Here is a 13,681-nt window from a genome sequence, read left to right on the forward strand (position 1 = left end):
AGGCCCTCTTCAGAGACGGAATGATCCAACGGAAAGAGCCTGCCTACATATTTTCTCTCCAGGTTAAAAGGCCTCTCTGACCTTTTTGATTATTTGTTCAGTGTATTACTCTGCTTATTATTATTCTTTCCACAGGTTTTCTTACTTCTCTGCTTCTTTATGGACTCATATATCACATGAGATTATTTTCCTTCTAGGAACAGTGCAGTTATGATTGACAGCTAAAGGATGCCTCTAATGGGATCCTTACACAAAGTTTCCCCACTAAGGAATTAGAGCCTACCAGCTAGGCTCTTTCTGAAGGACAATTTTGTTCTTACTGTTTTGTGCTTTTCTGTTTTCGGTTTTAAACAGGTCTTCAGTTTTTTTTTGTTAACTAAGTTCTGCAAAGGTAGGTGCACTCTGGTTTCCTTATTTCATCTACCCCACTTCATACGGTCCTTGCCACTCTTGTAACATGAAAATAAAAGTTGTGTCTTATAATGTCAGGGGGCTAAATAGCCCTTGGAAGAGATTTTCCATTGGTAAAGAAATTAACGGGTTACATCCTGAGGTTGTATGCCTCCAAGAAACTAAGTACAAAAAGGACAACCACCCTTCTCTAAATCTCAAAAATTTTCCATTTGTATTTGAGTCTTGCGGCCCACGAACGAAAGCTGAGGTTTTAACCCTGATTGGTAATTCAATTTCCTTTGAATTTCTCTCTGAAGTCAAGGACGTAAAAGGTCACTGTCATTTTCTTCTATGCAAATTGAATGGCCACACCTTCACAATAGTTAATACTTATATTCCCACCATCAGACAACTTAGCTTCCTAAATAAGCTAATGAAAAAAATCGACACCTTACGCTCAGGAACTCTACTTTTATTAGGTGACTTTAATATGGTGCCAGATAATACACTAGACTCCACCTCTCCCAGCAGACAAAGATCGCAATCCTTGAACAGCTGGATTTATAATCACGAGCTATTCGACTCATTCCGAAGTTTGAACACCACATCTAGAGAATTTACTCATTTTTCTGATGGCCATCAGTCGGCCTCTAGAATAGACTTGATACTCACAGATGTCTTCTCCTTGCCAAGGTTCTCCTCCGTCTCCATACTTAATAAATCTATTTCAGATCATTCTGCGGTAACTGCAGAATTGACAATAGGGCCTCCAACTCACCCCCAATTCATGTGGAAATTCAACTCCTCTTTGCTTCATAACCCCTCCACCAAATCTGAAATCAGCTCAGCCTTACAGAATTATTTTAGTGAAAACGACTCCGTCCTCCTAAATCCATTTTCCTGTTGGAACGCTCACAAGGCGGTATTGAGGGGAGTTTTGATCCAAATTTCCTCCAGAAAAAAAAGGTAAGGCTGGTTTCACATTTGCGTTTTTTAGCGCTGGAAAAAAACGCATATGTGCGCATGCGTTTTTTCCCCTATATTTAACATGGGTGCGCATACCTGCGCGCTGGTAAGCGCATGTATGCGATTTTCATGCGCTGCGTTTTTTTGGGGTGTGCGTTTGTATTTTCCAGACGCAGCATGTTGCATTTTTTGGCCCTGCAAAAAAGCGCATGCGCACATATGCGCACGTTTTGCGCTAAAAATGGCCATTATAGCCTATGGATGCGCATACATGCGCACTGGCATGCTCATGTATGCGTTTTTTTGCACATGCGTTTTTTTTTGTTAACCATGGAATTTAGGGGTTTGGGTTAGAGTTAGGGTTAGTTAAGGGGGTTTAGGGTTAGGGTCAGGGTCAGGGTTAGGGTTGGGGTTAGGGTCAGGGTTAGGGTTAAGTATGGTTTGGTTAAGGGTCAGGGTCAGGGTTAGGGTTGGGGTTAGGGTCAGGGTTAGGGTTAAGTATGGTTTGGTTAAGGGTTAGGGTCAGGGTTAGGGTTAGGGTCAGGGTTAGGGTTAAGTATGGTTTGGTTAAGGGTTAGGGTCAGGGTTAGGGTTAGGGTTAAGGTTAGTTAGGGTTTGGGTTAGGGTTAAGTATGGTTTGGTTAAGGGTTAGGGTCAGGGTTAGGGTTAGGGTTAGGGTTAGGGTCAGGGTTAGGGTTAGGGTTAGGGTCAGGGTTAGGGTTAGGGTTAGGGTTAGTTAGGTTTTAGGGTTTGGGTTAGGGTTAAGTATGGTTTGGTTAAGGGTTAGGGTCAGGGTTAGGGTTAGGGTCAGGGTTAGGGTTAGGGTTAGGGTCAGGGTTAGGGTTAGTAAAGTCATGGTTTGGGTTAGTGTGAGGGGCCACCTAATGTTGGAAAAAAACGCAAACGCGGTAAAAACGCACTAAAAACGCATACAAACGCATAAAAACGCTGCGTTTTTTTCATGCATGCTCATAAAAATGCTTGAAAAAAAGGCAGCAGTTGTATGCTTTTGTATGCGTTTTTTCAATGCGTTTTTTTGCGGGAAAAACGCGCTGCAAAAAAAAGCAAGTGTGAAACTAGCCTAACAGAGATAAAATCCTTACCCTACAACAGTCAATTAAATCTAAAGAAGAGGAACTTTGTCAATCCTCTGTTTCCTCTAGCAAACAAGCTGTATTATCAGAACTTACCTATCTTAGAATGCAATTAAGGAAACTCATATTCAATTTTTACGACTCAGCTATTAGATCGGCAAAATGCAAGCATTATTTATCTATAAATCACCCTTCAAAATACATGTCAAACAGAATTAAGAATATGCGGAAACGGAATAGAATTGACACTATAACTTCCTCTAATGGTACATCTCTGGTCCACCCTAAAGATATTGTAAAGGCTTTTGCCGATTATTAAAAAAATCTGTATAATATTAATCAGGGTAACCCTAATTTGCAGCCAACTACCTCAGAGATTGGATCATTCCTTTCCAGCATGAACCTTCTAAAACTCAACTCTGAAGACTTATCTTTTTTGTCTTCTCCCTTCACTGAACAAGAAGTCCTGGAAACTATAAAAAAAACTTAAAACATTTAAATCACCCGGACCAGACGGGTTTAGTAATGATTATTTCAAGTCTTTTAGTAATTTATTGGCCCCTCACCTTGTAAAAGTATTTAATTCAGCTTTCCACTCAGGTCAATTTCCCAAGGAGATGCTGGAAGCGACCATTGTCGTAATCCCTAAACCAAATTCTGACACTAGCCAAGTTTTTAATTTTAGACCTATATCCCTCATCAACACAGACGTAAAAATTTACGCAAAAATCTTGGCTAATAGATTAAATCAATTTCTCCCGACACTAATTTCCAACGATCAGATAGGCTTCATTAAAGGAAGATAATCCATAGATGGTACGAGAAGGCTCATTAACATAATTAAGCTCATTTCCTCGAAAAACCTCAAAGCCACTGTTATCTCTCTTGATGCTGAGAAAGCGTTTGACCGCCTTAATTGGTCTTATATCGAAGCGACTCTCAAAAAATTTGGAATGAATTCTCTACTCACGGGAGGTATTATGGCTTTGTACTCCGGCCCTGGGGCGAGGGTATATTCCAACAATCATCTTTCCCCTACGTTTAATATAGCTAATGGGACTAGACAGGGCTGCCCCATGTCACCATTGCTTTTTGCATTGGCCATTGAACCTCTGGCCCAATTAATCAGGAATAGTACAAAGATCTCAGGAATTAAAACCTTGCATAGAGATTTTAAAATAGTGTTATATGCAGATGATGTAATTCTTACCCTTACCGATCCAAGCAACTCTATCACTGCCTTACAAACTCTAATCCAGACTTTTTCCAAGGTCACTTATTTTAAATTAAACAACTCTAAATCCAAAATACTTGGCTTTAACCTGGGAATAGATCATGGAAAAATTGAGGGCCTCTTGCCTTGGGGTTGGGCTTCTGATGGGCTGACATACCTAGGCCTAAAATTTGTCAAAAATATAAACTCTCTTATAAAATTAAACTTAGAGATTCTTACCAAAAAGCTTTTTAATGAATTTCGTATATCTAGAGATGATGGATTCTCTTGGTGGGGAAGAATCATGATGGTTAAATCATACATCTTCCCAAAAATCCTGTATCTAGTTCGCTCTCTTCCTTTAAAAGTTCCCACTTCTTCTCTTACAAATCTCCAAGCCTCATTGAATTCCTTTATATGGAATAACAAAAGATCCAGAATAGCAAAAAACATTCTCTACAGTCATAAATCTTGTGGTGGAGCTGGTTCCCCAAATATCACAGCTTATTACACTGCAAGTTTAGTCAAACAAAGCGCATTCTGGTGGCCACATGATAAGACACCAGCTAGGCATGAACTAGAATTGTCTTTTAACAATTATAAACCTCTTCACCTACTAATTCTGAACCAACTCCTTCATGAAAAAATTATTGAAAACTCTCATCCAATTTTTCAAGCTATTTCTGAAGCTTGGAAAAAATTTTCTGTTCCAAAAAGAGGCTCTAATAAAGAAGTCACATTAAACAGTTTGACCGTATCAGTTATTTTTCAAGCATCCAATCAGACTATTGACCCCGTTTGGTCTGCAGTTGGTCTCAAAAGACTCAAAGATTTATACGATGGTGCTCTTTGTACACCTTATAACAAACTCAAGAATAGATTTCAATCTACTACTCCTGCTTTCTTACAATATGTCATCCTTAAAGACAAACTCCATGAGTTCCTTGCTATTTCACCAAGAATTTCTGAACCAGCAGTTAATCTTATTTGTAATATATACCATAATATTTTCTGGAGTTTTGAGTATACTTACAAGTGGTGTAATAATAGCTTTGCAGTGGTCAAGACTCAAAATATTATCAAATGGGAAAATGAATTACATACAATAATTGACCCTCCTGACCTTGAACAGGCATGCTCCCTCTCGTACACTTCTACCATTTCCTTATCACTACAAGAGACCCACTTCAAACTTTTAACGAGATGGTATTGTACCCCTGTAAGGCTATGTGCCCACGTAGCGATTTTTAAGCGTTTTTGCCGCGATTTTCGGTGCGAAAACACTGCGAAAACGCTTAAAAATCGTGTACAGAATGCCCCCCATGCATTCCTATGGCATTCCGCACATGCTGTGCTAATGCTGCGCTTTTTTCCGCGGCGGAATCACATCGCGGAAAAAATCACAGCATGCTGATTCTTTTGTGCGGAATCGCAAAGAATTGCCGCGATTCCGCACCCATAGGAATGCATGAGAATCGCTTACTTCCCGCATGTGGCTATGCCCACCATGCGGGAAGTTAAGCGTCTCATGTGCGGTTGGTACCCACGGTGTGGAGGAGAGGAGACTGTCCTCCAGGTCCTGGGTACCATACCCCTGTAAAAAAAAGAATAAAAAATAAAAAATCGGGATATATTTACCTTCCGATGTCCCGCGCTGCATTCCCGGCCTAGCGTTCCCAGTAATGCCTTGCGGCAAGGCCCTGTAATGACGTAGTCTCGCGTGACACTTGTAAAACACTATGTTTGACGAGTGTGACCAACCTGTCAATCACTTTCCAAGCGATGCTTCAAATCGCTTGGAAAGTGCTTGAATATCGCACGTGAAAATCGTGGCAAAATCGCGATCATAATTGCGGTAAAATCGCGGTGAAATTGCGCGGGGAAAAAACGCGCGATTTCTGGGAAGGAGTCCGGTTTTTAGTGAGCGTTTTAAAACGCTACGTGGGCCCACATCCTAAGACTCCATAGAATCAACCCTGACAATTCTCCGCTCTGTTGGAGGGGTTGTGGAAGGCCAGGAAATATTTTGCATATATTTTGGCAATGTCCCAAAATTGTTCCCTTTTGGAGAAAGGTTTCAAATCTTATCGATTTTATCTTAGGAACGTGACTTATTTTGTCTCCCTGTCTGGCCCTTCTTTCTCTAGATGCTGACAAAATTGACCCTACTAACAGGCTGTTGATTATGCACATTTTACTAGTTTCCAAACACAATATCGCTTTCCTTTGGAAAAATCCAAAACTTCCACAAATTAACAATATTATAGACAAAATTAGCCTTCATCATTCTTTTGAACTGAAATTTGCACATATGCATGATCAATTTGCCAAACATGCTAGGAAATGGTCTAGATGGCTGGAGCTGTTCTCTTAAGGTCTTCAACCAGAGTGCACCTGCCTAGGCCCCTTTGGGGTTAGGTCTTTGGCTTGGAACAAATTTAATATATTATATGCTTAAATACTTACCTTTGTTATAGTTCATTGTATAATATGCTTCTGCATTAACATGTTACATTTTATGTATTTTTTACATTTGGACACTGTTGTCCTTCCTCTTTTCCTTCTTTTCCTTTTCATCTTTCCTTCCCTCCCCTACACCGTCTTCCCCATTTATTAAAACTCCAATAAAACGTTTGGAAAACAAATTTAAAGTTAATTGAATGTATAACAGGAAATTACAACACGCAACCAACATTTATTGTTCAAGAGTTTTCAGTATATAGGAAGTTGTAGCAAGTGGGAAAAAGGGGAAGGTCACAATATATAGATCATAGGACCAATAACGTCTATGGATAGATGAATTACTGAGAAAAAGAGAGCAGTGAGAGGGCAAAGAAAACCAAAGCAGACCATAAGGCCGGGGTCACAGTTGCGAGTGTGATGCGAGAAACTCACGCAAGTCTCTCATCAATACCTGGCACTGCTGCCAGCACTTGGACCGGAGTGTGCAGCTGTATGTATTTCTATGCAGCTGAGCGCTCCGGTCCCAACCGCCGGTGGCAGTGCCAGGTATTGATGAGAGTTTCTTGCATCACACTTGCAAGTGTGACCCCGGCCTAACAGAGAGACATTACATAGGAGAACCGGTATTTACAATCATGAAATTAAGGATGTCAACTGGTGGACGGGTTGTCGACAATGTGTTGGTCAGTTGAAATAGTGGGGACTAGATATGAATCACCTCAGAACATTCTCATAGGATGGGGAAGTGAGAAGATCTTCCCAGTGAAACCATTTAGCAGCAGTTGTAATAATGTTTTTCTTGTGTTTAAGCTATCAGTTTTTAAGTAGTATGGACATTAGCAATTTCTGCAAACTATTTTTCTAGAGAAAGGGGTTCTACTGATTTCCAAAGACGAGGGATTATTGAATTAGGCGCTTGGATGAGGTTTCTTTTTAAGGATTGTTTGTATGTGTATTTGGGAATAGAGAACATAGTGTGGCCTCTGGGGTCCTAGGTATTGATACCAATGTCACTTCTTGTGTAACCTTGAGGACTCCATCCCAGAAAGGACTCACAGCTGGGCAGACTGAGAAAAATTATGGCCTTGAGAAAAAAAACCTGCAACATGCACTACTTTCATCCAACGCTCAAATGAGACTCACACATTTAAGTCTATGACCATGTTCACACGTTCAGTATTTGATTAAAAAAAACCGCAACACCAAAAGCACAATAAAAATACCTTAAGGCCACGTGCACACGTTGAGTATTTGATGAATTTTTTAACTCAAAACAAAAACCAGTCATGGGTGAAAAATGAAGAAGTGGTTCACGTATTTCTATTATACTTTTCCTCTGATCGTTCCACTCCTGGCTTACACATACTGGTGAAAAATACTGACCAAATACTGAACGTGTGAATATGGCCTAAGGGTGATAAAGTGGCATCCGATTTTTAATGATAGATTTCTATTACAAACCTAAAACACAATTTTTTTTTTTCATGTTTTAATGTAGTTGTATTAAAAAGGATCGCACACAGATAGTACACGCACATCACACGAAGAAAAAAAACGGACACATGGATGAAAATTAGAAAAAATTGTCCGAGTTTTCTGGATGAAACTTGGACGATTTTTGATATGCTCGTCTACAGGTTCCCTAATTCTCAGAATGATACTGCCATAATAAAAAAGTGATGCCATGGCTATATCAGTGGAGAATAAAATGAAGATACCCCTTGAATTAACACTAATTTTGGTCTACGTACTATTTTAAAACTGAACCGTGATAATGTATTCCCAAAGCACAGATACATTTTATCTATTGTGTAACATTTACCGTCTTTTTGAGAGCGAGACGCTCCGCCTTTTCACGTATAGAAACACTCCTGGATTTCTTCTGGAATGTCTCAGAATGTGCGGCTGATAATGAAGCGCTTCTGGATACACTAATTCCTTCTCCAGTTGAAAGTAGTTTCCTTCGAGCAACATATCCTGCTGACTCCATGATTCTTTCTTCCTCGGTGTCAGTGATCCCACTGACATTCACCTGTCTGCAATTTATAGAAATTTAGACGTTATTTAGTTGAAATGGTTTGGCGGTGTTTAGTAGAATACACAGTCCTGGTGGAAAGTGTTGGCACCCTTGAAATTGTTCCAGAAATGAAGTATTTCCCCCAGAAAATTACTGCAATTACACATGCTTTGTTATACACATATTTATTTCCTTTGTGTGTATTGGAACACACAAAAAATAGAGAAAAAAGGGCAAATTGGATATAATTTCACACAAAACCTCAAAAACGGGCCGGACAAAATTGGTGACACCTTTCCAAAATTGTAGGTAAACAACTTTGTTTCAAGCATGTGATGCTCATTCAAACTAATCTGTGACAAGTAGCAAGTGTGAGCAATATGAAAATCACAACTGAAAACAAATATAAGGGGGAAAAGTTGACTTAACCTTTACATTGTGTGTCTGTGTGTGTCACACTAAGCATGGAGAACAGAAAGAGAAGAGAGAAAGAGAAGAGAACTGTCTGAGGACTTGAGAACCAAAATTGTTGAAAAATATCAACAATCTCAAGTTTACAAGTCCATCTCCATAGATCTTGATGTTCCTTTGTCCACAGTGTGCAACATAATCAATAAGGTTACAATCCATAACACTGTAGCTAATGTCGCTGAACATTGATGGTAGAGAAAAATTGATGAAAGGTTGGAAAGCAGGATAGTCTGGATAGAGGATATGCAGCGTCAATCAAATTCTAAATAAATTTTAGCTGTCCTTCAGGCTCAGGGTGCATCAGTGTCTGCGCAAACTATTCATCGACATTTGAATGAAATTAAACGCTATGGCAGGAGACTCAGGAGGACCCCACAGCTGACACAGACATAAAAAAAGCATGCAGTTTGCTAAAATGTACATGAATAAGCCAAAATCCTTCTGGAAAACCAACTTGTGGACAGATGAGACCAAGATGGAGCTTTCTAGTAAAGCACATCATTCTACTGTTTACCAAAACGGAATGAGGCATACATAGAAAAGAACACATTACCTACAGTCAAATATGGTGGAGGTTCAAAAATGTTTAGTGGTTGTTTTGCTGCCTATGGCATTGGGTGCCTTGACTGTGTGGAAGGCATCATGAAATCTGAAGACTACCAAAGGATTTTTGGTCACAATGTAGTGCACAGTGTCAGAAAGCTTGGTTTGTGTCCTAGGTCATGGGTCTTCAAGGAGGACAATGACCCTAAACATAATTCAAGCACCCAGAAATTGATGGAAACAAAGCACTGGAGAGTTCTGAAGTGGCCACCAATGAGTCTGGATCTTAATCCCATTGAACACCTGTGCTAGTAGAAAATAAGGAGACAAAAAAAGCGCAAATAGGGTCTTCTTATCCCAAGGAGTAATTTCAATCCCTGCAAGAAAACTGCTCATCTGATGATATCTTTCTGTGGTAATTTCCTGAAGAAGAAGCTGTGAGCTTTGAAACCAGTTGAATAAACCACCATAGTGTATTACAAATATATCTGGATCCGTCTTTTGTCACAGCAGCGCAGATTTTTAAACACACTTATCTACTATAACGATTTAACACCTGTGGAGAGATCTTAAAAATGCTGTTGGGAGAAGGCACCCTTCAATTATGAGAGACCAGGTGCAGTTTGCAAAAGAAGAGTGGTCCAAAATTCCAGCTGAGAGGTGTAAGAAGCTTGTTGATGGTTATAGGAAGCGATTGATTGCAGTTATTTATTCCAAAACGTGTATAATGGCAATAATTTTCTGTGAGAAATACTGTCCTCCAAGCTCCCTGCTTCCCCCATGCTTACCACTTTATGTCCCGTGATATGGAAGAAAGGACTATTTTATGGAATCGTGAGTGCTGCTTTTTCTGGCATTTTCTTATAGCAGCTGAGCACCACCATATTCCTATGAACTATATGGAGTGTTGCAAGAGGTCTCTGTGCACTCTGGTTTAGCTGATTAGTGCGGTATCACTCTTAAGCTTTTTAATATTTAAATCTGATTGCTTTGGAAAATACTGACATTGCACACTTTTTAGTCCCGACGCCCAGTGTATGTAACATAAGCCAGTTCCATGGGTTTTCTATGCCGCATACAGACAACAAAAAGTGATTGCAGGATTCCTTCCCACTCACAATCTGGCATGGAATGCATTTTACGGTCCATGTTATAGGAAACTTTGTAGAACAGGTGCCATACAAAAGTCACAAGGATTAAATGGCTGGATACAAGAATAAACAGAATACGCACGTACCGTCCTCTGAAGACAGGAACTACGTAGCCTAGATCTTCATTTTCTTTATCTGCTTTGGGTAAGATCTTTGACCGTTTTGCCATAGGACTCATCTTATATGATGTATCCTCTATTGCTCTATGAGATGATGTTCTATGGTAGATACAACGATAATGCATTAGTATAATATGACACAGAATATTGCATACATTGTATAATAATAATAATAATGCATTATTATACTATCATTACCTAGTTTATTGTATACATTGTCCTGTCATAAGGACATACACAAAGGGAAGAGTCAGACAGTTGTATAACTTGGACGGGGATCGCAACGCAAAGCTCAGACTGGCCTCCAGTTCTACCGACCCAAGCCTGACAGCATGTATTTCTATGTAACTGTTACACTCTGGTTGGGAGAGCCGACAGCCAATCTGAGCATTACGTTGCGATCCCCATCCGAATTATATAGCCGTCTGACTCTTCTGTTACGAGTCAGGATCAACTAAATAACCTGAGGCCTAGTTCACTCAGTTCAGATCTGATGCATGGCTGTTTTTTTAGCCCAAAACAAAAATAAGTACCGTAGAATAAAAATGAATAACTTCCCCCTGAATACTTTTCTAAACTTTAATTTTGCATACGATCCTCTTTTTGAATACACTTCACAGCCTAATTCCTCAAGCACTTGGCACCCATTTCATGTAGTAAAATCGCTTGAAATGTAGGAAAAATGTTGTACTTTTTAGCCAATTTAGACTTTTGTGGGTGGGGATTTACTGGGAGGGGGCATGGCCGAACTATCCCGTCAAATTCATCATTTACACAAAGAAAGGGTGTAAGTTTTGACAGAAACATACTCCAATCACTAACTGGGAATTTATTGTGGTGCCACATGCTGCCAGTCTTGATGATTCTGGGACAAAATCTTTACTATTTAGCAAACATGTTGGGGATGTGACTTTGTGGCAATTCCTAATATATATGCTACAGGTTCTCTTCCTGTACTTGTTAGTGTAGCCTGTCCACCACAAAATGGCAGCTAGTGGAGGAACATGTGACCAGAGGAGGCTGATGGACTGGTCTGATCACGTCTTTTCATAATTACATTTTGATGGGCAACTTGAAAAGCTTTGATATCTTCTTATAGCCTTCTCCTTCTTTGTAGGCCTAAATCATTTTCATTTTCACTGTGCTAGGTACAGTGGGTACAGAAAGTATTCAGACCCCTTTAAATTTTTCACTCTTTGTTTCATTGCAGCCATTTGGTAAATGCAAAAAAGTTCATTTTTTTCTCATTAATGTACACTCTGCACCCCATCTTTACTGAAAAAAAAACAGAAATGTAGAAGTTTTTGCAAATTTATTAAAAAAGAAATACTGAAATATCACATGGTAATAAGTATTCAGATCTTTTGCTCAGTATTGAGTAGAAGCATCCTCTTGAGCTAGTACAGCCATGAGTCTTCTTGGGAATGATGCAACAAGTTTTTCACACCTGGATTTAGGGATCCTCTGCCATTCTTCCTTGCAGATCCGCTCCAGTACTGTCAGGTTGGATGGTGAACGCTGGTGGACAGCCATTTTCAGGTCTTTCCAGAGATGCTCAGTTGGGTTAAGGTCAGGGTTCTGTCTGGGTCAGTCAAGAATTTTCACAGAGTTGTTATGAAGCCACTCCTTTGTTAGTTTAGCTGTGTGCTTGGGGTCATTGTTTTGTTGGAAGGTGAACCTTCGGACAAGTCTGAGGTCCAGAGCACTCTGGAAGAGGTTTTCATCCAGGATATCTGTACTTGGCGGTATTCATTTTTCCTTCAATTGCAACCAGTCGTCCTCTCCCTGCAGCTGAAAACACCCCAATAGCATGATGCTGCCACCACCATGTTTCACTGTTGGGATTGTATTGGGCAGGTGATGAGCCTGGTTTTCTCCACACATACTGCTTAGAATTATCACCAAAAAGTTTTATCTTCGTCTCATCAGACCAGAGAATCTTATTTCTCATAGTCTGGGAGTCCTACATGTGTTTTTTAGCAAACTCTATGCAGGTTTTCATATGTCTTGCACTGAGGAGAGGCTTCTGTCGGGCCACTCTGCCATAAAGGCCCAACTGGTGGAGGGCTGCAGTGATAGTTGACTTGGTGGAACTTTCTCCCATCTCCCTACTGCATCTCTGGAGCTCAGCCACAGTGATCTTGGGGTTCTTCTTTACCTCTCTCACCAATGCTCTTCTCCCAGGATTGCTCAGTTTGGCTGGACGGCCAGGTCTAGGAAGATTTCTGGTGTTACCAAACTTCTTCCATTTAAGGATTATGGAGGCCACTGTGCTCTCAGGGTGGTTTCACATTAGCGTTTAAGGCTGCAGTGTCGGCCTGCGCATGGCCGCCGCTAAGCCCCACCCCTGCCGCGCCTCCGCCAGTAGCTCCGCCTTCGGGCGCATGACGCTGCATGCGTCCCCTATCTTATCTTTAGCACTGGGGACGCAGGCCATGCGCAGGTATGCGTTTGGCGGCATATGCGTCCTTTCGATGGGTGCGCCGACCAGCTCCAAACGCAACCTGTTGCAATTTGGTGCGCTTGGCGCACCGTCAAAAGGACGCATGCTCCGCCAAACGCATACCTGTGCACAGCCTGCGTCCCCAGTGCTAAAGATAGGGGATGCAGGACGCATGCGGCGTCATGCGCCCGTAGGCGCGGCAGGGGGCATGGCTTAGCGGCGGCCGTGCGCAGGCCAACGCTCCGGCCTTAAATGCTAATGTGAAACCACCCTTAGCAACAATGAGTACTGCAGAAATTCTTTCGTAACTTTGGCCAGATCTGTGCCTTGCCACAATTCTGTCTCTGAGCTCCTTGGCTAGTTCCTTTGACCTTATGATTTTAATTTGGTCTGACATAATAATATTTATTTATATAGCGTCAACATATTCCGCAGCACTTTACAGTTTAACAGTTTCAAAACACAATTCATAAGTAATAACGTTAACAATACAGTAATTAAAGCAAAATAAGACGACCCTGCTCGTGAGAGCTTACAATCTACAATGAGGTGGGGGAAATACAAAGTACAGGTGTGTATTTACAATGGTGTATTTAAAATGATGGTCCAGCCATCTTGAGGGAGTGAGGGATGGATGGAGATAGTGAATGGGCTACACACGCACACTTACACATAGAATGACTTTGATTAGTGAACATGATAGGCCGCCCTGAACAAATGTGTTTTGAGGGAGCGCCTGAAACTGTGCAAATTGTGGATAGTCCTAATTTATTGGGGTAGAGCATTCCAGAGGATTGGCGCAGTGTGG

General features: G+C 40.8%; 1 protein-coding gene across 1 annotated transcript in view; it reads right to left on the reverse strand.

The window, feature by feature from the left end:
• Window positions 1-13,681, reverse strand: part of MYOM1 (myomesin 1) — a 190,527-nt gene that overhangs the window by 119,105 nt on the left and 57,741 nt on the right. The window contains exons 3-4 of the mRNA XM_073550891.1: window positions 10,398-10,529; window positions 7,952-8,165 (exon numbers count right to left, since the gene is read on the reverse strand). Of these exons, the coding sequence (XP_073406992.1) occupies window positions 7,952-8,165; window positions 10,398-10,529 (346 nt within the window). The remainder of the gene's footprint in view (window positions 1-7,951; window positions 8,166-10,397; window positions 10,530-13,681) is intronic.

The sequence above is a fragment of the Dendrobates tinctorius genome, unplaced genomic scaffold, assembly GCF_039654945.1.
Source record: "Dendrobates tinctorius isolate UK_male_01 unplaced genomic scaffold, ASM3965494v1 ptg000171l, whole genome shotgun sequence".
NCBI classification, from domain to species: Eukaryota; Metazoa; Chordata; class Amphibia; order Anura; family Dendrobatidae; genus Dendrobates; species Dendrobates tinctorius.